Here is a 24,631-nt window from a genome sequence, read left to right as displayed (position 1 = left end):
AAATAAAACACGATAGTGGACTTGTGCGATCCAATAATGTGAACGGCCCACATAGATGACTTGTGCGGTCCGACAGGTCTTGCCCGATCGAGTCAGGTTGTGCGATTTGCCTTTGGGCCTTGAGGCCCAAATCAGTTAACAGATCACAGCCAGCTTGTGCGACCCGACTGATCTTGTACGCTCAGGTTGGGTTGTACGAAGCATTATGGGCTGTCCGGCCCAATAGTTCAAACCCGGGTGACCCAAATACGTTTTGTGCGATTAGGAGCCCTTGTGCGACCGGGTTTCCTTGTGTGATCAGGCCGGCTTTGTGCGATGGACCTCTTGATCGTACAAGAGACCTTGTGTGACCCATTAACTAATTGCCAAGAATTATGCATAACAGTTACAATCTAAATCAATCCCTTTTTGATTAATTCAATAGTTTCCAACTTTAGTAATTATCAATCAACAGTTTCCAATCGTTTACTTAGCATAGAACCGATCAAACAATGGCAATTACCCTTTAATCCATATGAACAATAACACGTTCCTAACTCATTCATACCGTCAATCTAAATCATTAAACAATACTACGATCATTGTTATATCAGCCATAAACACATCACAACTAACATGCATCCGGTTTAAACAAAATCATGAAAGCATCATATACGATTATCTATGTTGATCCACGCACACAAACATGTAAACCGATTCATCAAGAACACCATATCCCATCCATTTACATCACAATTCAATATACATCACGTCCCTAAATCGACATATGATACAGTAGATCGAACATTATTCAACACATAATCAACAATCAAAACACTAACCAGTTAGGATGAGTAAACGAGGGTTGATCCAACTTGTGATCTTGGTGCCGTCGGATTCCAAGGTAACCGAGAGAGAGAGAGTTTGTGTGTGTGCCAAGATTGAAAACTAAAAACCCTAGTTGTGTATGTGAGCATGTACGTAGAGAAGATGTGGGCCGAACCCCACATGGGCCGCCCTATTGGTCCGCGTACAAGAATGAGGCCCAAACGGCCTTGTGCGAGTGGTGTGAGCTTGTACGGTTCGATCATTAAATACATACATACATTCAATATAACGCAACACATTGCACATTTTCACAAAGTTCATGCAACATTTATTAATTCAAAATATCGTATAGACACGTAACGTTACACAAAACGAGTCTAAAGTTCGAGTTGTCACACACCATTCCCAGCATTGTTGTTCTGATCGTTGTTTCCAGCTCCCTGATTGTTGTTGCGGTCCTGGTTCAGTTTAGGGCAATTCTTCTTAAAGTGCCCATCAGCTCCACACTGGAAACAACCCTTAGCGTTCCCGTGATGATGCTGCTACTGGTTCTGCCCCACGGGACGTGGACTCCTACAGTCCTTGGCCTCATGCCCCATCTTGTTACATCGCTGACACTGACCTTTCCCACAAGGCCCACTGTGATGTCGATTGCACTTAATGCACTTGGGGTGGTTACCGCGATAGCCACCCTGTTGTTGAGTGCCCTTGTTGTTTTCAGTTTTCCTTTGCTGTGCTGGGGCCTGAGTGGGGTTAGCATCCTTGCTTTGATTTCCTTCCCACTTACGCTTGTTGTCACTAGAAGTTCCGACAGTAGCACTGATCCTTTTGGGCAACCTGCCCTCTTCTACGGCCTGATCAGTGAGTTTGTGAGCAAGTCGAACGATCGGCTGAATGGTAGTGAGGTTGGCTGCGGTCACATGGCTTCGAATTTATGGAGCCAAACCCTTGACGTACAATTCGATTCTTCGATACATAGGTCGAGACATGTTTGGGCAAAGAGCAGCATAGTCATTGGACAGCTTGGTGTAGGTTTCAATCTCTGACCCAACCATCTTAAGCGCATAGTACTTGTTCTCAAGTTTGTGGATGTCATCCCGGTGACAGTATTCTTCCTTAATCATGTCCTTGAAGTCCTCCCACGCAGTAGCATTAGCAGTTTCTAATCCAAACATCTGAATTTGCGCCTTCCACCAGGAAAGCGCGTTTCCTTCAAGCGTAGCAGTAGCAAACTTCACCCAATTCGCAGAGGGACACTCACAGACATCAAAGACAGCTTCAACTTTCTCAATCCAATGCAGAAGACCTATGGCACCCTCAGTGCCATTGAAAGGGAGAGGCTTGCAATCCATGAAAGTTTTGAAAGTACACACGGGTGGTTGCGCAGGTGCATGCTGACCTGTTCGTGAGAAGCGAAGCGTATAGATTTAGGGATAAAAGGCGATGTGGCGGTAGGATCTAAACATCCTAGGGTAACGAGTTTACCTCCAGGGTGAGCTGCGAAAGCTGCAGCCACCGTGTTAAGCAGGTTAGTGAATTGAGCCTGAGTCATGTTGATGTTTCCTCTTCCACGTCCACTCATTGTCTTCATAATCAGAAAACATAGTATGAGTGTGATGTCGTAATGTAGCGAGATTGAGATAGAAGAGAGAGGTGTATCTATCTAATTTAGGCACACTAGTACGTATAGCAAAACAGGAAACATAAGGTAAGCAAACAAGTAAACACCAGTCCGAGCTATGAGGTCTAATGTGTTGAGCCTTGCACTTGGAGTGTAGTGTCGTCGCGAGTCACAGGTTATAGTCTGGTTTTTCTCAAAAAGATTTTCCCTTTTTTTTAAACCAAGTTCACTATAACCAATGGCTCTGATACCAATCTGTCACACCCCCAAAAACCACATGCGGAACACCACCGCTTGGAGGCGTGACCGACCAGGATCCAGCCACCAATTATACTGAGCATTGATTAATAGTAGAAATATTTGCTACCCAAAGTAGTTAGCAACATCGTAGTTTAAGTTCGATAATTAGTTTAGCAAAACAGCGGAGGCAAAAACCAAATAGTTTTAAAGATAGTTCTTAGTTCAAGATAATTAAACCCAACACACGGGTTTTGACGAACACTACACATCCCCAAGCAGCAGCCCCTCAGTCACTGGTTACCTGCAAAGCATGCAGTAAGGGGTCAACAATAATGCTGAGTGAGTTCACTAGTTGTCCAGTTTTAGTTTACCAAGAACTTAAGTTGTTTAGATAAAGCATTTATAATCACGTTGTGGGGAGCTACCCCATCTGTAAGCTCACTAAACTGTAGATACCGAAACTGTTGACGGAAAGTTGTTGTGCCCCGAGTCAATGTCTATCGTCATTGAGCATGATGCAAGGTCTACTAGTTCACGCCCGATCTCCCCCGGTCACGGTGTGAGGTTGTCAAACCTAATAGCGCTATCAACTAATAACTCGTTCGCCCCCGGCGATTAATCGGTACTGTAAGCAGGGACTTAAAGTGATAGAGTTTCGTTTAGCATGGCTAGTTGTGATTTATAAATAATATCCAAACGTATCTCCCCCGGAGATAGTAGTTACCCATTCTGATTTCCCCCGGAAGTAATGGTTCAAAAGTGTTTTTCCCAAAGTTGGCGGTTTGTCCGTGTCCCTCCACGGGACGCATGCTTTTAGTGTGTGAACTCACCTTGGGTTGCTCGGCAGATTAGGTTACTTTGTCAAACACGCTGGTCACCACGTCCTAGCATGGTCACCAGTATAGGTCAGGTTTGGTGTACAAACAATCACGTATAATCTACACATAACTAACACGTAGCATGCATACAAACAAACATGGGGTTATTGGGCCGGCCCTAATATTTACACAATCAAACAACAACACATAGTCCAGTCAACAGGTAGCCCATATTAAACACATTATGGCCCAATAACCAAAGTGGACAGCCCAGTCGCAACAAGGTGGTCTCGAGTCGCAACCATGAGGTCTCGGCTTGTGCTGGCTGGTTTCGAGTGGTGCAGGCTTGACTCGCAACCTCAGAGGTTCCGAGTCTGGTCTCGAGTCGCAACCGTTGCGGTCTCGAGTTGTCACGATGTGGTCTCGAGTCGCAACCGTTGTGGTTTCGAGTCGCAACCGTTGCGGTCTCGAGTTGTCACGCTGTGGTTTCGAGTCGCAATGCTGTCCTTGTCTTGTTCACGTGTTGATTCAGACTTAGTCAGGCTAATGGTACAAGGCATCAGGCCCAAATCAGGAAACAACCAATCAAGTTTCACTAACAAGTTTTCCTAATCTGTCTATTAGTAAAAATGGATCAAACATTGCCCTTTTTAAATCTTCAAACCATATTCAACAAGTTCATCATAAGTTCATCATTTTTAGGGTTTTCATCCTAAGCAAACATGCTCAATTAAACCGATTTCAAGCTAGAACAATACACCTAGTTTAATGTGCTATGGATCATTACTCACACACAACATGATAGCACCAAATTCAATATTTCTCTATTTATTCAAATGTCAAGTTAGCATGCTCATAAACAAACCACAAGAATCTGCATGTTTCTCATGATTTCTACTTATTAAGTCAATCAAGATCATGTAAAAGAGGTCAAGTCATAAGTATTTCATTCATCAAGCATATAAGGCATCTAGTACACATATATAACACTAACCGGTTGTGAAAAGGGCACCGAAACAAAGGAAAGGAACCGAGAAAATGAAGTGTCCGAATGATGATGAGCTTGACCGAGATTCCTTGTTGTTGTCGGTTAAATTCCAAGCTTGAACCGAGAATTTAGAGAGGGAAAGTGGTGTTGTTGAGGGTTTTCTAGTGAGAGAGAAAGGAGTGTTTGTGTGTTTGTGTAAAATGAAGGAAGTGGGGAAAGTTTGGGATTTTATACAAGGTTTCAAAATAGGCTTAGGGGGTTTCGGCCCAAACCGGTTACGGCCCACTCGAGACCGAGTGGTCTCGAGTCGTGGTCTCGACTCACTAGTATATACGCATATATATATATATATAGTACATACATACAACACATATCATGCAAAAAGTCACGTTTCCATTTAATAACATATATACACACAAAGATATTACAAGATGTTTGTTCGGAAAAACCTAGAGTGTCACACTTAACTCCTGAGATTGTGAAAAGGCATTGCCCTTTGGAGTGTTTGAAAGGCCAACTTCAGCCAAAAAAACAAGTTTCTGCATCTGCAGGGGCCACGCGGCCCGCGTTAGGATGCAGACAAAACTCAGGCGGGCCGCCTGGGCATGTCTGATCTGCGCAAACTTTCAGAAATGGCAGTTTTGGTCCCTGTTGCATATTTAAGCCATTTCCGACACTTCTAAGGCCCGTAAAGCCAACTTTAAGGCCCTAAAATGATGCCCAAACATTGTGGACGTGAAACATGCTCAAAAATATGTCGGGTGTTGGTTCGTTTGGCCGTACGATCGCGATGTTCGCTTAATTACGACGAAATGCGCATAAGCGCGAAAGACGATCCAAATGACGCGACGAATGGATTTTTCTCATGCCAAAAACTAAGGCATAATATAAGGATGCTTACATAAATTTTTGGATGTCCGGATGTATTCAGAACGTAAGTTATGCGCGAAAGTGCAAACTTGTGCACTTTTTGACACTTTTAGCCCCTGAATGATCCAAAAGTTTATTTTAGCATACCAAACCCCTCAAAGCCTATTTCAAAGCTATGTAAAGGATATTTAGGGTATGTTTAACTTGTGGACATGTTCCGGAATGTCTGTTTTAGTACGAATCATCATACTTTCGTAGTTTGTCAAGTTTAGTCCCTGTAAGCGAATTAACTTGTTTTTGCCATAGCAAAGCCTTCAAAACTTATTTCTAAGTTATGTAAAGGTTATTTAAGATATGTTAAGTATATGATGGTGTTCCGGAGTATTTGTCGCATTAAACTGAGTACGTTTACGCACCAGTTTGCGTATAATTCTCCAGAAAGCCTTGTAGAGTTTGAAATTGAACAAGAATTTATATGTGCAAAAGATACACATATTTATACAAGATTCCAAGTATGAAATACAATATTTCATCGGCTTGGTATTTGTTTGATGGTCGCAGTGACACAGGTGTCACAATCCAGTGTTTTGTTGAGCAAGGATATGACACATCCTTCGCTCCCAAATGTTGTATTCATTTCTTTTAAGCATAGGTGGTTTAAACAAAGAGCCAATGTTATTTTTATTATCTTGTGACTGAGACATCTTCCCGGTTGTTTTACAGGCACTGATTAATCAACTTTGATGGTGATTAAACCTTGCTCTGTTTTTCAACAAAACGAACAAACGATCAGTATCAACGCTTTCGAGCTGAACTTTTTACGTCAAAATGATTGTTAAATCAAATTTGACTGTCCAAACTCTGATACCAATTGTTAGGATCTGAGTTTGGATTGATTGTGATTTGTGTTTGAATTTAGATGAACAAATGAAAGAGTAGTGCAGCGGAATTTAAATGGAAGCAAACTTTTCACAATCAAACAGAAGAAATGCTTTCAATCATACATTTTCAACACAGAATCAAATGATTAAATTTATTTTTAAACTCTGATTACAATGCATGTATGATTCGCAAACTCCCCCTTAGCCCGAGCTCAGTGTTTGTTCGTGCAGGAAGAAGATGGTGAAAAGAGCTAAACAGAAAAGTACAGAGTACTGTTCTATTTATTGGCACTTGCAAACCACTGAGCATCTAAGCTGACGTCACCATGAAAGTGACATCTAACCTCCTAACAAACTCTAACCTCTGATCTATATAAACACTGCTAAACTAACTACTGATGTTACAATTCAATACATAAAGTAAGCATAAACTGCTGCTGCATCCTTCCACTGCTGTGAACCCAGCAGTACTTGTCATGATCAGCAGTGCTTGAAACAAGGCAGTAGATTGAGCAGCAGAGCTTTAGTTCATTAATCAGACTTTGACTTGATCAGCAGTTGTAGGTCAGCAGTTTGCATGATCAGCAGATAGGAGGTCAGCAGATGTTGAAACAACTTTCAAGGGGAGAGACTTGCAACCAAACATCTGCTTATTCTGGATCCACTGTTCTGATCCAGTTTTGGCTTTCATTATCTGTTCCTTTGGCAAGGTTCAATCCCAACACCTCCACGTCCTCCTCCACAAGATCAACCAGAATCGTCACAACCAAAAGATACAACTTTTGATTATATATTTGATGCTCTTCCAACTGCAACAGGGATTTACACAAAAGACATTCCTGAAGGTGACTACGACATGTTTAACGATGAAGCAGTGAAAGAATTGTTAAAGAAGGTTGCCAATCTAGAAAAGGAGAAAACTAAAACTGAAGCAGAGCGTGACATTCTAAAGAAGCAGGTTGATCAATTAATGAAAGCTCATGATGAAATCAGAATGGTCTTGATAGATCAAGAAGAAACAATGAACCAAATGAAGAATGATGCTCATGATAATTCTAAAGTGTTTGAACTTCTGACAACAGAGATATCTACATTGAATGTGAAAATAAAGAATCTGGAAGATGTGAATCAGACACTAAATCAGCTTCTAAGTGAAATAAGTGAAGCTTCATTGAATGAAATGAAGGTGATAAAGCTAGAAATGGAAGCCATGAAGGCAGACAAAGTGATGAAAGACAATCAGCTCAGCATGTTAACTGCTATCATTAAAAGTCACTTTAAAGTTGATATTCATACTGCTTTCAATGAAGTCGAGGTAAAAAGAGCTGAAGAGCGTAGAATTGAACGAGAAAGACTACTGGCTCAAGAGGCAACTGAAAGAAGAAAGGGCGTAGTTGAGGACGTTGTTGGTTCGTCAAGTCAGCCTAAAGCCGATGGATCATCAACTCAAGAAGACATTGAAATGATTAATGTTGAAAATGTTCAAGAACAAGATGTTGAAGCAGGTCAAGACTTCATGCTGGTTGGTGAGTCTTCTGAACTTTTTGATATTAATGATGTTCTTCGGAGAGTGAATGTTATTCAAAGAAAAAGGAAGGCAAAAGAAATGTTGCTGTTAGAATGGAAGACACAGCAATTTGTTCTTGTTGGTAAAGCTTCCACAGTGCCTTACAGTGCTAAAGAAATTGCTCGCCAAATCAAGATCAAAGAAAGGCGAAGAAATGTAGGATCATTTTGGTGACCTAATGAGTCGTTCAGAGTCAATACATAACTGTTTGAAAGGCGGAAACAGACAAACAGCCTAGAATCAGTGATAGAAGGTGTAGAAATAGAGTATGATACTTAAAACAAGCTTCTCATTGATAATTGACATGATTACACGGTGAAAATTGGACAGCACTTCAGTACACCACACCTAATTTCGAGAAGCCAACATGCCATATATATAGGCAACTAGTTTCGCATGAAATAGCCACTTGTAATTTCATGCGAAATTACACTACGTAATTTCGTGCGAAATAGCAACAAGCTATTTCATGCGAAATTACCTCAAAACAACATAAAATTACATTTTGACCCCTATACAAGCTACCGACATGACCTAGACTTTAGACGTAGGCTATAGACATTATGCACCAACAAACTCCCCCTTGGATATTTCCGGAGTCTTCAGTCTGGTCTTCAGCGCTTTCTTCACAACGATTTGAACTTTTCTTCTCTCGGCTTAGGCTTTTTCATCAACAGCTTCCTAAGCTTTTCGTTCTCTTCAACCTTCTTCTTTTCCTCAACAGCCATTCTTTGATTAACAGTATGTCTTAACATGTTACCTCTTTCTTCACGAGCTTTTCTTCTCTTCTCAGCTTTTCGAGCTTCTTCTTTCTCAATCTCTCACCACTTTGATGACCATTTACTTTCAGCATTGATTCCTTTCTGGAAGCAGATGGAAACAACCTTCTGAAATTGCATTGCTTGGTCTTTGTCTTCAATCTTAAATCCAATCTTGTTAACAAACAAGCATTCAATGTCTTTTGCCGAGCAATTCACCAACCCTAAAGGATCATACACATGAATGTATCTGACTTCATTTCAACTCTGTAGGTGATCACAGCCTCAGTAGTCAAACAGCTGTACACCCAATACAAGAATCATGTATGAAAATCCTGCTCGATTTTTGGCACAGGAATGTTCGTTAACACTTTTGGCTTCTTAATCTTCAGGATTGTTTCTTCATTTCCAGTTTCAGGATTCACTCTCCTCACCTTCTTTGGATAGTGAGGTTTCCAGTGCTTGAATCCTCTGAAAGCTTCAAATTTCATCAAACCCCAGATGGGTACATCATGCTTTCTGACTGGATAATCCAGAGTTCTAACTTTCGATAACTCTTCAACATCCCACCAAGGTAGTGACATGATATCATGTATGTACTCAAAATACTGCACTCCAAATTCTCTTCGAATAGCATACACGTTCACCTGTGGCAAGAATCCCCAGCTGATAATGTCTCCTAGTGATACTTCTCTATCTCTCTTATAAAACTTGAGTGGATGTTTGAATTTTTGTTCAGTACTCTTTCAAAACCATTTCTTTCTTTCTTCCTTCTGAACATCTTTCACTGTTCCATCAAAGTTCTTATCTTTTAGACATTCTTCAACTTTTCGTCTTAATTCATCTATATTTTCTTGACTGAAAAAATCAACCAGCATTGGAAAATTTGAAGTATCGACATTCTCATTCTCTTCGTCGCTGCAATCTTCAACCTCAACTTGATCATAATTATCTGCCTCTTCAACATACTTGTACTGATAGTCGGGCTGTTGATTCATATCAAATGCATTAAACTCTTCTTGAAAATCAAACTTGAAGTTAGGATCATCAATACGCGTCATCTCTATAATATCATTCATGGTGTACGTATGTCTGATCTCTCCTTCCTCAACTTTAGGCTCTAGACGCAAAATTCACTTTTCTCGTTTATCAACATTTTGATCATCAACGTTCTCCCCCTCACCTGTAGCATCCTCAGGTTCTTCATTCACATCATCATGAATATAATCATCGATGTTTTCTTCATTTGACGCTTCTGTAACTTTAATCCCTATACCACCCTGACCATCGTCATCATTATCATCATCACTGTGACTACTAGCAGAGAATACATTGTCTGCATCATCTGTCTTTTCTTCATCAACATCCTCTTCTTCATCATCCTCTTCAATATCTTCCTCCTCATCAATAACATCATCAAGTAACACATCCTCTTCAAAAATACCAGAGACAGCAGATATAGGACGTGGATTTTGAATAGGAGATTCAAGTACAGTTGATGGAATAATTGATCTTTCAGACACTTCAAGAACACCTTCAACATCCTTGCCTTTACTCTTCATCTGAGCATCAATTTCAGCTTGACGTCAAGCTCTAACCTCTTCAACTTCAATCTCTTCAAATCTCTGCTCAACAGACTTTCCAAGCAAGTTTTCTAACACTTTATTCATCATGTATATCTCGTGTTCTTTCATTAAGCCCTTTTTAAGCCCTTTTTTACACCTTTAGCCAAGTTTTAAATTTATAAAACACGATATTTACTAACACTAAACACACATATGGGCAGATGCACCCATCGTGGATGTCGTATAGTGTTGGTAAGATACCGAGGTCGTCCAAGGACACAAGAGCTTTTAATACCGGTTTATCCTCAACGTCTAATCAAATCAAAAAGTTAGAAAAATGATTTTAAACTAAGAAAATAAAAACTAACTAAATGCTGAAAAATAAAAATAAATAAAAATAGATAGACAAGATGAATCACTTGGATCCGACTCGTGTATTAATATAACCTTTGATTATTTTCGCACTTTTGCACTTGTTTAAGAGATTATCTTAGTTATTGTAGTAGGCCCCTCTTTTGAAGGCGACGTTACCCTCAACCCAGTAGTTTGAGTCAGCAAGGATACAATCCTAAAAGGTTGGATTATTGGAAGATAATGAATTAAGTTATTAATGCAAATTATGGTAGGCCCCGCTTTTGGCGGTGACGTTACCGTCGACTAAGTAGTCTGAGTCAGCAGGGATACAGTCCTAAATAGCCGGGTTATAGTATTAATAGTAGTTAACTTATGAGGGGGTCAAAGAGTTTGGATCCCCGCCATCCAATACCTATGGGCATTGAAGGAGATCCTACTAAATTTGACTCAGGTCCCTTGCAGGACCTCTAAACGCTGAACAAGGGCAAGACCCTTACCAAACCGTTCCCTTAACCCCCGACCAGGTAGCCAACATACCTCCATATAGACCGTGGAGATATGAGTGGTGAAAATATTTTATTTTATATAGACAGTAAAATAATGCCAAGACACCACGGACAAACGATAAGGAAAGATCACCTTCAACATAAGTAACTAGTTATTAAAGTCATTAATACAAAACCAAATAAAAAGTGCAAAAGATTAAAAATAAAAAGTATTATACTAAACACTTGTCTTCACCAAGTGATGTAAGAGACTTAGGAAAACATGGCCTTGATTGTCAAGAACTCTTACGATCAATCTTGGATCCCGAGACGACTCACACACTCTACGATGGACAATGGATGATGGTGTTATGGTGGTGATGGGTGGTGGATGAAGTGTGAGAGAGGTGGTGTGCCAAGGGATGGATTGGAATGAAGCCAAGCACTCCTATTTATAGGCTGAACAGAAGGCTGGGCACCGCCCCGTGTCCGCTGGACACGCCCCCGTGCCCGTCTTACACTATCTCTCTTCATTAATTGTAATTCGCAATTACAATTAATGCGCCTGTTGTACTTTCACCACGCCCCCGTGCTCACTGGACACGGCCCCGTGGTGGGCAATAGAAGCTTCTACAGGTTTGTCTTTTCTGCTGCTTCTTGGGCACGGCCCCGTGCTGGCTGAGCACGGGGCGTGTTCAGGCTTCTGTTTTCTCTTCTTTGCTTGGGAAGATGCCGTTGAGGGTTCGGGCAGTCTACTTTTATTCCTTTTCTTGTATTTGTGTTAGAATTGGCTGTCTTTTTGCTTCTTTTGTGACTTTGAGCTCATTTCATCCTGAAAATACAAGAGGAAGACAAAAACACTCTTTTTCCAACATTAGCACTTAAAAAGGGTTAGTTTTATGCCTTATTTGATGTAATTTATATGTTGCATTTTACACACATCAGAGGTGACGGTGGTTTACTCGGTTTGTTGTTGTGCCCCGAGTCAATGTCTATCGTCATTGACCATGATGCAAGGTCTACTAGTTCACGCCCGATCTCCCCCGGTCACGGTGTGAGGTTGTCAAACCTAATAGCGCTATCAACTAATAACTCGTTCGCCCCCGGCGATTAATCGGTACTGTAAGCAGGGACTTAAAGTGATAGAGTTTCGTTTAGCATGGCTAGTTGTGATTTATAAATAATATCCAAACGTATCTCCCCCGGAGATAGTAGTTACCCATTCTGATTTCCCCCGGAAGTAATGGTTCAAAAGTGTTTTTCCCAAAGTTGGCGGTTTGTCCGTGTCCCTCCACGGGACGCATGCTTTTAGTGTGTGAACTCACCTTGGGTTGCTCGGCAGATTAGGTTACTTTGTCAAACACGCTGGTCACCACGTCCTAGCATGGTCACCAGTATAGGTCAGGTTTGGTGTACAAACAATCACGTATAATCTACACATAACTAACACGTAGCATGCATACAAACAAACATGGGGTTATTGGGCCGGCCCTAATATTTACACAATCAAACAGCAACACATAGTCCAGTCAACAGGTAGCCCATATTAAACACATTATGGCCCAATAACCAAAGTGGACAGCCCAGTCGCAACAAGGTGGTCTCGAGTCGCAACCATGAGGTCTCGGCTTGTGCTGGCTGGTTTCGAGTGGTGCAGGCTTGACTCGCAACCTCAGAGGTTCCGAGTCTGGTCTCGAGTCGCAACCGTTGCGGTCTCGAGTTGTCACGATGTGGTCTCGAGTCGCAACCGTTGTGGTTTCGAGTCGCAACCGTTGCGGTCTCGAGTTGTCACGCTGTGGTTTCGAGTCGCAATGCTGTCCTTGTCTTGTTCACGTGTTGATTCAGACTTAGTCAGGCTAATGGTACAAGGCATCAGGCCCAAATCAGGAAACAACCAATCAAGTTTCACTAACAAGTTTTCCTAATCTGTCTATTAGTAAAAATGGATCAAACATTGCCCTTTTTAAATCTTCAAACCATATTCAACAAGTTCATCATAAGTTCATCATTTTTAGGGTTTTCATCCTAAGCAAACATGCTCAATTAAACCGATTTCAAGCTAGAACAATAGAAGCTTCTACAGGTTTGTCTTTTCTGCTGCTTCTTGGGCACGGCCCCGTGCTGGCTGAGCACGGGGCGTGTTCAGGCTTCTGTTTTCTCTTCTTTGCTTGGGAAGATGCCGTTGAGGGTTCGGGCAGTCTACTTTTATTCCTTTTCTTGTATTTGTGTTAGAATTGGCTGTCTTTTTGCTTCTTTTGTGACTTTGAGCTCATTTCATCCTGAAAATACAAGAGGAAGACAAAAACACTCTTTTTCCAACATTAGCACTTAAAAAGGGTTAGTTTTATGCCTTATTTGATGTAATTTATATGTTGCATTTTACACACATCAGAGGTGACGGTGGTTTACTCGGTTTTTGGATTGGTTTCTTCTTCAACAGAACTTTCAAACTCTTTGCTACCCTTGGAGTAACAACTCTCTTTCTAGCAGACTGCTTCTTCTTACCACCAGATGATGGAGGTGTTTGAGATTCTATCACATGCTCAGGGGATGGATTGTATAACTCATCATCTTTATCCTCTTTCCTCTTTCTTTTAAGTTGTTTCTCTTTTTCAATCTCAGCTTTAATTCTCTTTGCACGTTCTGTTTCATCAATTTCTTCATCAGACGAGCTTGATGAGCTTTTTTCTACATCATCACCTTCTTCATTACCAGCTGCCTTTTATGTTGTCTAATATTTAGTAAGATCTTTTAATAACTTTGCAGAATCAGGAGACAAACGAACATCTCCTTCAACATTATCTTCAGCTTCAGCTTCAACTTCATCTTCTTCTGGTTCATCAACAAGCATAGTTTCAACACTTTTCTTTCGACGCTTTTGCTTCGGCTGAGATGATGAACCCTCCTCTGCTTGAATTTTAGGAGTTGCTTTCTTGCTTCTCTTATTTTTCTCTTCTTTCAAGAACCACTCAATCCTTGATTCTTTGAAGCTTGCAAGTGTTTTCAACTCATCTACATAACTTGCTTCTTTCATTTCTTCGTCATTCCTCCACTTTTGATGTTCAGTCGGATCTGGATCTTGATAATTTTTGTCTTTGATGAATCCAAAGAATTTAGCTTTTGTTGATGGCTCCGGATGGTTTGGGTGATATCTGGCCAATTGTTTCAAAGACTCATTATCCATGTGAAATAATACCAAAAGATCATTGTTTTCTTCTCTCTCCAAATCAGGATAAGCGTGATCTATCATCATCTGAACAAATTGTGGATACACCCAAGTCTTGCTCTTTGAAGTGATATTTTCTACCATATAATGAAACACAATCTTTGAAAAGTTATATTTCTTGTTTAATACTAGAGCTGTCACCATGTTCATTTCATAGTCTCTCATCACATCGTAACCTCCCTTCCTGTGACTGAGAGCATGCAGCATTGAATGTATAAGAAACTTGTAAGACTTTGGAAAACACGCTTTCAAGTAGTTTTCCTTGTTTAGTGGACCATTGTAACCCATCCGCAACATGCATCCTTTTACCATCCTTTCTGGGAACTTCGTAGGAGAATTCTCATCATCCGAAAAGTTTATCACCTCTCGTACAAGTTGCTCTATGATAATTATTGGTTTATCTTGGCCGTGTAAGCTCACAATCGAATTTATTGCCTTGTTTTCCTCGTCATACGTTGCCTTTTCCCATAAACGCTCAATATGTGATCTAAATACCAAATGTTGATTCATCAATGCTTTCTGAATCGGCAACCTCTCCATGAACTCTAGAATCCCTGTGAATCCAGCCATCTTTGGTATCTCTTTATCGTAAACACAACATATGTTGTGTAGTGGATCAAATAGAACATTCAAAGTCTGAAAAATAACAACATACAATCAAATCATACACTTTGAAAAATTTTCAACAAAACACTTCATTCAAACGAAATCACACTTCATGCGAAAACATACACACAAACGAGATTACATTTCATGCGGAATGACTGGTTGAAGCGAAATCACAATTTAAAACGAAATCACAGTTCAAACGGAATAACATTTTGGTGCGAAATTACTTCTTGAAACAAAATTACAATTTGAAACGGAATGCCTATTTCATACGAAATAGGTCATTATTTCGTTTGAAATCCACTTTTGATTTCGTTTGAAACTGGAAAGATCAAAGCAATAATTTTTCAAGAATTGATGATGAAATTAAACTTCTGGGTTTGTTAAATGATGAATTCCGAGCACAAGGGCCTGTTTATTATTCAATTTTAACCACAAAATCGACCTAAATCTACATTCAAAGTTTCAGATTTACCGACTTCAAATGAAACATGTCATCAACCTCAAATTGAAACCCTAGATAAGATCTATAACATATTCCGAGTCCATGGGTGTGTTAATCGGTCATTAAACATCACAAATAAACCCTAGATCTAAATTTTTGGTCCTGTTCATCATTGTTCAAACGAAAACAGTTAAGATATGTGGCAAATCAACAAAATCTCTCACCTTTCCCATGATTATAGTTGAGTAAGCCAACTAAAATCAGATTACGAGCAATAAACTGGCAAGAATTTGGCTAAGAAATCAATGATTTTGGAATTTCGTTTGAAATCGCTGTGATGGTGACTTTGAAGCGAAATGACAAGAATAAGCTATTCAAGCGAAATTCCTTCACTATTTATAAACAGCCTAATTTCGTGTGAAATAGGCACTGGGGCAAGTTCAAGCGAAATCACCGATTCAAACGAAATTACATTTGAAACCAAAACATGGTTTCAAGTGAAACTAATGTTCAAGCGAAATCTCATTTTCAAACGAAATAGATATTTCGTGCGAAATAGTAATTTCGTTCGAAATTGCATTTTTTCAAAATTTTTCAAACTTTTTCAATTTTTAATTTTTGATATTTCACCGTCACACCCAGTTAACCAAGTCCAAGTTAATGACCTTGGTCAACTGTTTAGCCTGCCAAGTCCAAGTTAATGACCTTGGTTGACCAGTTTATGAAGATGCTGATTCTTTGAAACAATTTTAAGTTCAAGTTAATGAAATTTTGAACTTTCAAGCAATTACCAATCACTTTTTCAATCTTCTGCTTACCCAACCCTCATGATCCAGACTTGTTCAGCTCAATAGACTTTGATCATCTGATCCCCAACGTTTGTTGTCGAAAACAAGATGAAATGCAAATCTTTTTGGATTTTTGATTATGATGAGCAATAAACTGTACATACAATATTTTTGCGAGCGTGTTAGGGGATCATATCAGCTGCCGACAAGATACGAGCACCGTTAAGCTTTGATTACATTTTCAGTATTAACCAGTTCACAATGATTGTTGATATATTGATCCTCTTAAGCTTTTACACAATTTTAAATCTGTTCAGGATACTGATTTAATGTTTTAAGATCTTGACTTTTATGCGTATACCACCTCAGAATATACTCACGTATCCAGATCACTATATTCAGTCTTACAGGTGAATGCACACTAATGATATCTGTAATTGGGTGAATGCGAGACCATGAGAGCTCAGGCTAGAACTTCCGTTCGTACAAAGAGATGACGGCTCGACTTTCGGTGGGTTCCCTTTGGGAATCTTTTTTACAACAGCACATGATTAGCATTTTGCAATGTTTCATCATTTTTTATGCTGAGGGGAGGCTTTACGAGTAAAGCTGTGCAGAGTATTATACGAGGACTAGGCTATTGCTCCCACAAAATCAGAAGTCCTGGTATAATACCCCAGATATCATCACGTACAAAGACCTAGTATGTCAGAAATAGGATCTTTCAAACGAGATTTCAGGGGTTACCTATATATCCTGGAGATGTTCCCCACATAAAAACAAGTTGTGATTTTATGTTTATTTCCCGAACAAACTTACTAATTTTGTAAAAACCTATCGACGCATCATCAGCGAGACTGTTTAACACTTTTTAACAATACAAATCTTTAGCGTATTGTATCTGTCTAGCTGATGTACTAACATTTCCCCTTTTTACACAAACTCTTTTTCAGATTTTCTATTGTTTTTGGATTTTTGAAATTTTATTATGTTTTTGTGTTTTTCTGCAAACTCTTCAAATCTCTGCTCAACAGACTTTCCAAGCAATTTTTCTAACACTTTATTCATCATGTATATCTCGTGTTCTTTCATTGCTTTAGCAGCTTCCAATTCTTTGTTCTTTAATTCAAAGTACTTGTTCTGCTCATCTCTGCGTGCTTTCTCTTCTTACAATTCTGCAACTTTTACTTTTAGAATATCAATCTCAGCTTGATCAGATTCAACTTTCTTTAACAATGAAGAATTTTCAGCTTCGAATGTCTTTACACGCTTCTCAAGCTTTTTCTCACGATCTAACAACTTTTTGTTTTCAATCAACACTTCTTCCACTTTCTTTTCTAACCTTTTCACTTGTTCATCATTAGCAAAACCAAAATCTCCAATTTCGTCAAGAGTAATACCCTCCGGAATATGTGGAAAAGTTTTGTATCCAGAAGAACCAGGTGTAGTTTGGACATGTGGTTGTGTGGATGGGGGTGTTTGAAAGATTTGCTGTGAAGTAAGAACAGGTTGTTCTTGGATTGGTGTTTGATGTGGTGGAGAAAAATGCGGTGGTGATAAATGTGGTGGTGATTGGATTGGAGGTGTAGGTTGTCTTGGTGGTGATTGCTGAAGTGGTGATGGTTGATGTTGTGATTCTGGTGGAGGTGATGGTGGTTTACTCGGTTTTTGGATTGGTTTTCTTCTTCAACGGAACTTTCAAACTCTTTGCTACCCTTGGAGTAACAACTCTCTTTCTAGCAGATTGCTTCTTCCTACCACCAGATGATGGAGGTGTTTGAGATTCTATCACCTGCTCAGGGGATGGATTGTATAACTCATCATCTTTATCCTCTTTCCTCTTTCTTTTAAGTTGTTTCTCTTTTTTAATCTCAGCTTTAATTCTCTTTGCACGTTCTGTTTCATCAATTTCTTCATTAGACGAGCTTGATGAGCCTTTTTCTACATCATCACCTTCTTCATTACCAGCTGCCTTCTCTGTTGTCAAATATTTAGTAAGATGTTTTAATAACTTTGCAGAATCAGGAGACAAACGAACATCTCCTTCAACATTATCTTCAGCTTCAGCTTCAACTTCATATTCTTCTGGTTTATCAACAAGCATAGTTTCAACAGTTTTCTTTCGACGCTTTTGCTTCGGCTGAGATGATGAACCCTCCTCTGCTTGAATTTTAGGAGTTGCTTTCCTGCTTCTCTTCTTTTTCTCTTCTTTCAAGAACCACTCATTCCTTGATTCTTTGAAGCTTGCAAGTGTTTTCAACTCATCTACATAACTTGCTTCTTTCATTTCTTCGTCATTCCTCCACTTTTGATGTTCAATCGGATATGGATCTTGATAATTTTTGTCTTTGATGAATCTAAAGAATTTAGCTTTTGTTGATGGCTCTGGATGGTTTGGGTGATATCTGGCCAATTGTTTCAAAGACTCATTATCCATGTGAAATAATACCAACAGATCATTGTTTTCATCTCTCTCCAAATCAGGATAAGCGTGATCTGTCATCATCTGAACAAATCGTGGATACACCCAAGTATTGCTCTTTGAAGTGATATTTTCTACCATATAATGAAACACAATCTTTGAAAAGTTATATTTCTTGTTTAATACTAGAGCTGTCACCATGTTCATTTGATAGTCTCTCATCACATCGTAACCTCCCTTCCTGTGACTGAGAGCATGCAACACTGAATGTATAAGAAACTTGTAAGACTTTGGAAAACACGCTTTCAAGTAGTTTGCCTTGTTTAGTGGACCATTGTAACCCATCCGCAACATGCATCCTTTTACCATCCTTTCTGGGAACTTCGTAGGAGAATTCTCATCATCCGGAAAGTTTATCACCTCTCATACAAGCTGATATGTGATAATTATTAGCTTATCTTGGCCGTGTAAGCTCACAATCGAATTTATTGCCTTGTTTTCCTCGTCATACGTTGCCTTTTCCCAAAAAAACGCTCAAGATGTGATCTGAATACCAAATGTTGATTCGTCAATGCTTTCTGAATCGACAACCTCTCCATGAACTCTAGAATCCCTGTGAATCCAGCCATCTTTGGTATCTCTTTATCGTAAACACAACATATGTTGTGTAGTGGATCAAATAGAACATTCGAAGCCTGAAAAATAACAACATACAATCAAATCATACACTTTGAAAAATTTTCAACAAAACACTTCGTTCAAACGGAATCACACTTCATGCGAAAACATACACACAAACGAAATTACATTTCATGCGGAATGACTGGTTGAAGCGAAATCACAATTTAAAACGAAATCACAGTTCAAACGGAATAACATTTTTATGCGAAATTACTTCTTGAAACAAAATTACAATTTGAAATGGAATGCCTATTTCATACGAAATAGGTCATTATTTTGTTTGAAATCCACTTTTGATTTCGTTTGAAACTAGAAAGATCAAAGCAATAATTTTTCAAGAATTGATGATGAAATTAAACTTCTGGGTTTGTTAAATGATGAATTCCGAGCACAAGGGCCTGTTTATTATTCAATTTTAACCACAAAATCGACCTAGATCTACATTCAAAGTTTTAGATTTACCGACTTCAAACGAAACATGTCATCAACCTCAAATTGAAACCCTAGATAAGATCTATAACATATTCCGAGTCAATGGGTGTGTTAATCGGTCATTAAACATCACAAATAAACCCTAGATCTAAGTTTTTGGTCCTGTTCATCATTGTTCAAACGAAAACAGTTCAGATATGTGGCAAATCAACAAAATCTCTCACCTTTCCCATGATTATAGTTGAGTAAGCCAACTAAAATCAGATTACAAGCAATAAACTGGCAAGAATTCGGCTAAGAAATCAATGATTTTGGAATTTCGTTTGAAATCGCTGTGATGGTGACTTTGAAGTGAAATGACAAGAATGATCTATTCAAGCGAAATACCTTCACTATTTATAGACAGCCTAATTTCGTGTGAAATAGGAACCGGGCAAGTTCAAGCGAAATCACCGATTCAAACGAAATTACATCATGGTTTCAAGTAAATTAATTTCGTGTGAAATAGGCACTGGGCAAGTTCAAGCGAAATCTCATTTTCAAGTTAAATAGCTATTTCGTGCGAAATAGTAATTTCGTTTGAAATTGCATTTTTTCAAAATTTTTCAAACTTTTTCAGTTTTTAATTTTTTGATATTTCACCGTCACACCCAGTTAACCAAGTCCAAGTTAATGACTTTGGTCAACTGTTTAGCCTGCCAAGTCCAAGTTAATGACCTTGGCTGACCAGTTTATGAAGATGCTGATTTTTTGAAACAATTTTAAGTTCAAGTTAATGAACTTTTGAACTTTCAAGCAATTACCAATCACTTTTTCAATCTTCTGCTTACCCAACCCTCATGATCCAGACTTGTTCAGCTCAATAGACTTTGATCATCTGATCCCCAAGGTTTGTTGTCGAAAACAAGATGAAATGCAAATCTTTTTGGATTTTTGATTATGATGAGCAATAAACTGTACATACAATATTTTTGCGAGCGTGTTAGGGGATCATATCAGCTGCCGACAAGATACGAGCACCGTTAAGCTTTGATTACATTTTCAGTATTAACCAGTTCACAATGATTGTTGATATATTGATCCTCTTAAGCTTTTACACAATTTTAAATTTGTTCAGGATACTGATTTAATGTTTTAAGATCTTGACTTTTATGCGTGTACCACCTCAGAATATACTCACGTATCCAGATCACTATATTCAGTCTTACAGGTGAATGCACACTAATGATATCTGTAATTGGGTGAATGCGAGACCATGAGAGCTTAGGCTAGAACTTCTGTTCGTACAAAGAGATGACGGCTCAACTTTCGGTGGGTTCCCTTTGGGAATCTTTTTTACAACAGCACATGATTAGCATTTTGCAATGTTTCATCATTTTTTATGCTGAGGGGAGGCTTTACGAGTAAAGCTGTGCAGAGTATTATACGAGGACTAGGCTATTGCTCCCGCAAAATTAGAAGTCCTGGTATAATACCCCAGATATCATCACGTACAAAGACCTAGTATGTCAGAAATAGGATCTTTCAAACGAGATTTCAGGGGTTACCTATATATCCTGAAGATGTTCCCTACATAAAAACAAGTTGTGATTTTATGTTTATATCCCGAACAAACTTACTAATTTTGTAAAAACCTATCGACGCATCATCAGCGAGACTGTTTAACACTTTTCAACAATACAAATCTTTAGCGTATTGTATCTGTCTAGCTGATGTACTATCATTTCCCCTTTTTACACAAACTCTTTTTTAGATTTTCTATTGTTTTTGGATTTTTGAAATTTTATTATGTTTTTGTGTTTTTCTGCAAACTTTCTCCCCAAAAAACAAAGGCATATTTTTGTGTTTTTGTTTTTATCAAATGCAGAAAATAAACTGTACAAAAACTTTGACAACACAATGTAGATCACATCAGATCGCCGTCTTCCTCGGCTTCACATTCCACAACCCTCCCAGAAAAAAATTTTCATCCCATTTAATTTCAAAAGATAATTAAATCTCTTTTTATCAAACGGTTTGGTGTAAAAATCAGCCTTCTGTTCATCGGTGTGTATATGTTCGATTCGAATCAATTTCTTCTCGTGACAATCACGGATGAAATGATGTCGAATTTCTATATGTTTTGTTTTGGAATGGTGAACCGGGTTTTCGTTATGATAATTGCTGCTTCATTGTCCACAAATATAGGCGTGTCCAAGAACTGCAAACCAAAGTCTCGCATCTGCTGTTGGATCCAAAGGATCTGAGAGCAATAGCTCGAGGCCGAAACGTATTCAGCCTCGCATGTAGAGAGCGCTACTGAGGTTTGTTTCTTGTACTGCCAAGTGACTAGTCGAGTTCCGAAGAACTGACAGCCTGTAGTGGTGGACTTAGCATTTTGCTTGCAGCTACCAAAATCCGAATCAACATAACCTGTGAGTGAAAAGTCACCCGACTTAGGATACCACTAGCCGGTGCTTGGGCAGCCTTTCAAATACCGTAAAATGCGTTTCACGATCGACAAGTGTGGCTGGCGTGGGCTGGACTGATATCGGGCGCATAAGCAGGTCGGATACATGATGTCCGGGCGGGAAGCAGTAAGATACATCAAAGATCCAATTATCAACCAGTAATAAGTCTCTTCCACCTTTTCTCCACTCTCGTCTGGGAAAATCCCATGATTCTGAGCCAGGGGGTTGATGTTGGAGTAGATTCAGCCATGTTGAACTTTTCCAGAACATCGTTCACGTATTTAGTTTGATGAATGAAGATTCCTTCGGGCATTTGCTCCACCTGTAGCCCTAGGAAGAACTTCATCTCCCCCGTCGAAATCATCTCGAACATTTTCTTCAGAACTTTCTCAAAATCTTTACACAACTCGTCATTTGTCGAACCAAAGATGATGTCATCAACGTAGATTTGCACGATTAATAGATGTCCTGCAACCTCTTTTGTAAATAGAGTGCTATCAACCGTCCCTCTAGTGAACCCGTTGGCCAGCAGATGTTGGGAAAGCGTCTCGTACCAGACTCTCGAGGCCTGGTGTAGTCCGTAAAGCGCTTTATCCAGAAGATAGACTTTGTTTTTGTGTAGTGGATCAGTGAAACCCGGCGGTTGTCCAACATACACTTCTTCTTTGATTTTGCCATACAGGAATGCGGATTTCACATCTAGTTGGTAGACTTTGAATCCTTTCCAGGACGCGAACGCCAGGAAGATCCTAATCGCCTCGAGTCTAGCAACAAGCGCATACACCTCTGTAAAGTCAATGCCTTCTTGCTGACCGAATCCCTGTATTACCAATCGTGTTTTGTTTCGAGCAATGACTCCTCTATCATCCCTCTTGCATTTGAATACCCACTTTGTTTTGATCAGCTTTTGATTTTCAGGAAGGTCTACTAATCTCCAGACTCCCAGCTTCTCAAACTGTTGCAGCTCTTCCTGCATAGCGTTCACCCAGCTTTCTTCAGTTAAAGCTTCTTTATACGTTTTTGGTTCAACCTGCAAGATGAAACACTTAAGTGAGAATTCTTCCTGTAAAGGAGCAACAGATGTGTAAAAACATGTAAGAGCTCTGTTGATCTGATCCCGCGTTTTTACTCCGCTCTGAAGATCACCAATTATTTGCTCTGAAGAATGATAAGACAGAGTTCTTGGCATAGCAGTGTCAGGCACGCTCACTTCCGATTGCAAGTTCGTAAGGTCTTGATCATCGGTGTGATCCTCAGCTTCTGTTGTTGCAACATTTGGTTCCTCGTCAAAAATCGGACCGTCTTCCGATTCTGAGTCGTCAGAATTATCAAACGTTGGAGCTGGTTCCCCTGGTGGTTCGTGAGCTGTTCCACTCGGATCGGCCTCGTGATTATTTGTGCCACTTGTAAGATTGCTTGTACCCACGTCGGGCTGAGAAACTACCAACAGTCTTGGCACCTGATCTTGTGACATAGATTGTTAATGTTGGTATAGCAAAACGAGTTCCTCTACACTTGGCTCAGTCGGTAGTTGGAAAGACTCCCAGACTTTATCATAATCGAACAAAAATCTTTGTTCGGGAAGTTGTGGTGGAGCAATATGCTTCTGACAATCAACATGCTGAACTTGAATTATCTTCCCCAGGCATGGTACGAACACCCTCTTCAGTGGACTCACATAACCTACAAAGAAACCCTCATTACTTTTAGCACCAAACTTACCATCTGGATCAATGAAAGTACAAGGCAATCCAAACGGTTCTAAAAACTTCAAATTTGGTTTATAACGATGAAGAAGTTCAAAACAGGTTTTCTTGTATTTCTTCACTGTGAGCACGCGATTCAATGTATAGCACGCTGCTGCAACTACTTCACTCCAGAAAAATATTGGCAACTTGGAATCAGCGAGCATTGTTCGAGTTGTTTCAATTAAGGTACGATTCTTTCGTTCAGCTACACCATTTTGTTGTGGATTGTATGGTGCACTGAATTCATGAATAATTCCTTTCTCATTACAAAACTCGAGCATGCGATTGTTTTTAAACTCTGTTCCATTGTCGCTTCGTATTCTTCCGATCGGCACTTTGTACAGCGTTTCCATCTTCTTGAAAAGTACCATCAACGACTCAAAAGTTTGATCTTTACTTTCCATGCACACTACCCACGAAAACCTTGTGAAGTCATCAGTAACCACAAGACAGTACAAGTCTCCACTTACGCTTTTTACATTGACAGGTTCGAACAGGTCCATGTGTAGCGTTTCAAGCGGAACTCTGATTGAATTCAGCAACTTCTGTGGGTGTGTCTTCTTCGTTTGTTTTCCCTTCTTGCACTCTACACAATCAACATTTAAATGAAAATTTTTCAGATTTACACCTTCTACAAGATCATTATGCACAAGAAAATTCATTTTTCTGATATGAATGTGGCCCATCTTTTGATGCCACATTCTGGACTCTTTTTCAGTCGCCTTTGTTTTTGTCACAAAACATTGTTTCTGATGATCTGTTGTTGTTGCGACACTCATATCGAGAACATATAAATCATTTTCTCGTGGAGCTCGCATCAACACCATGTCCTCAGGAATTTTAAAACCAAGTTTTATGATTAAGCATTCATTTTTT

General features: G+C 39.5%; 1 protein-coding gene across 1 annotated transcript; it reads right to left on the bottom strand.

Moving 5' to 3' along the window:
- Positions 1-9,683: 9,683 nt before the first annotated feature.
- Positions 9,684-10,112, bottom strand: LOC110924811 (prostatic spermine-binding protein-like). Its single transcript, XM_022168802.1, has one exon. It carries the CDS (start codon positions 10,110-10,112, stop codon positions 9,684-9,686), a length of 429 nt encoding a protein of 142 aa, XP_022024494.1.
- Positions 10,113-24,631: the final 14,519 nt, after the last annotated feature.

This window comes from Helianthus annuus, chromosome 17 (genome assembly GCF_002127325.2).
Source record: "Helianthus annuus cultivar XRQ/B chromosome 17, HanXRQr2.0-SUNRISE, whole genome shotgun sequence".
Lineage (NCBI taxonomy): Eukaryota > Viridiplantae > Streptophyta > Magnoliopsida > Asterales > Asteraceae > Helianthus > Helianthus annuus.
The sequence above is the reverse complement of the archived record's forward strand: the minus strand, read 5'-3'. Positions and strand labels throughout refer to the sequence as shown.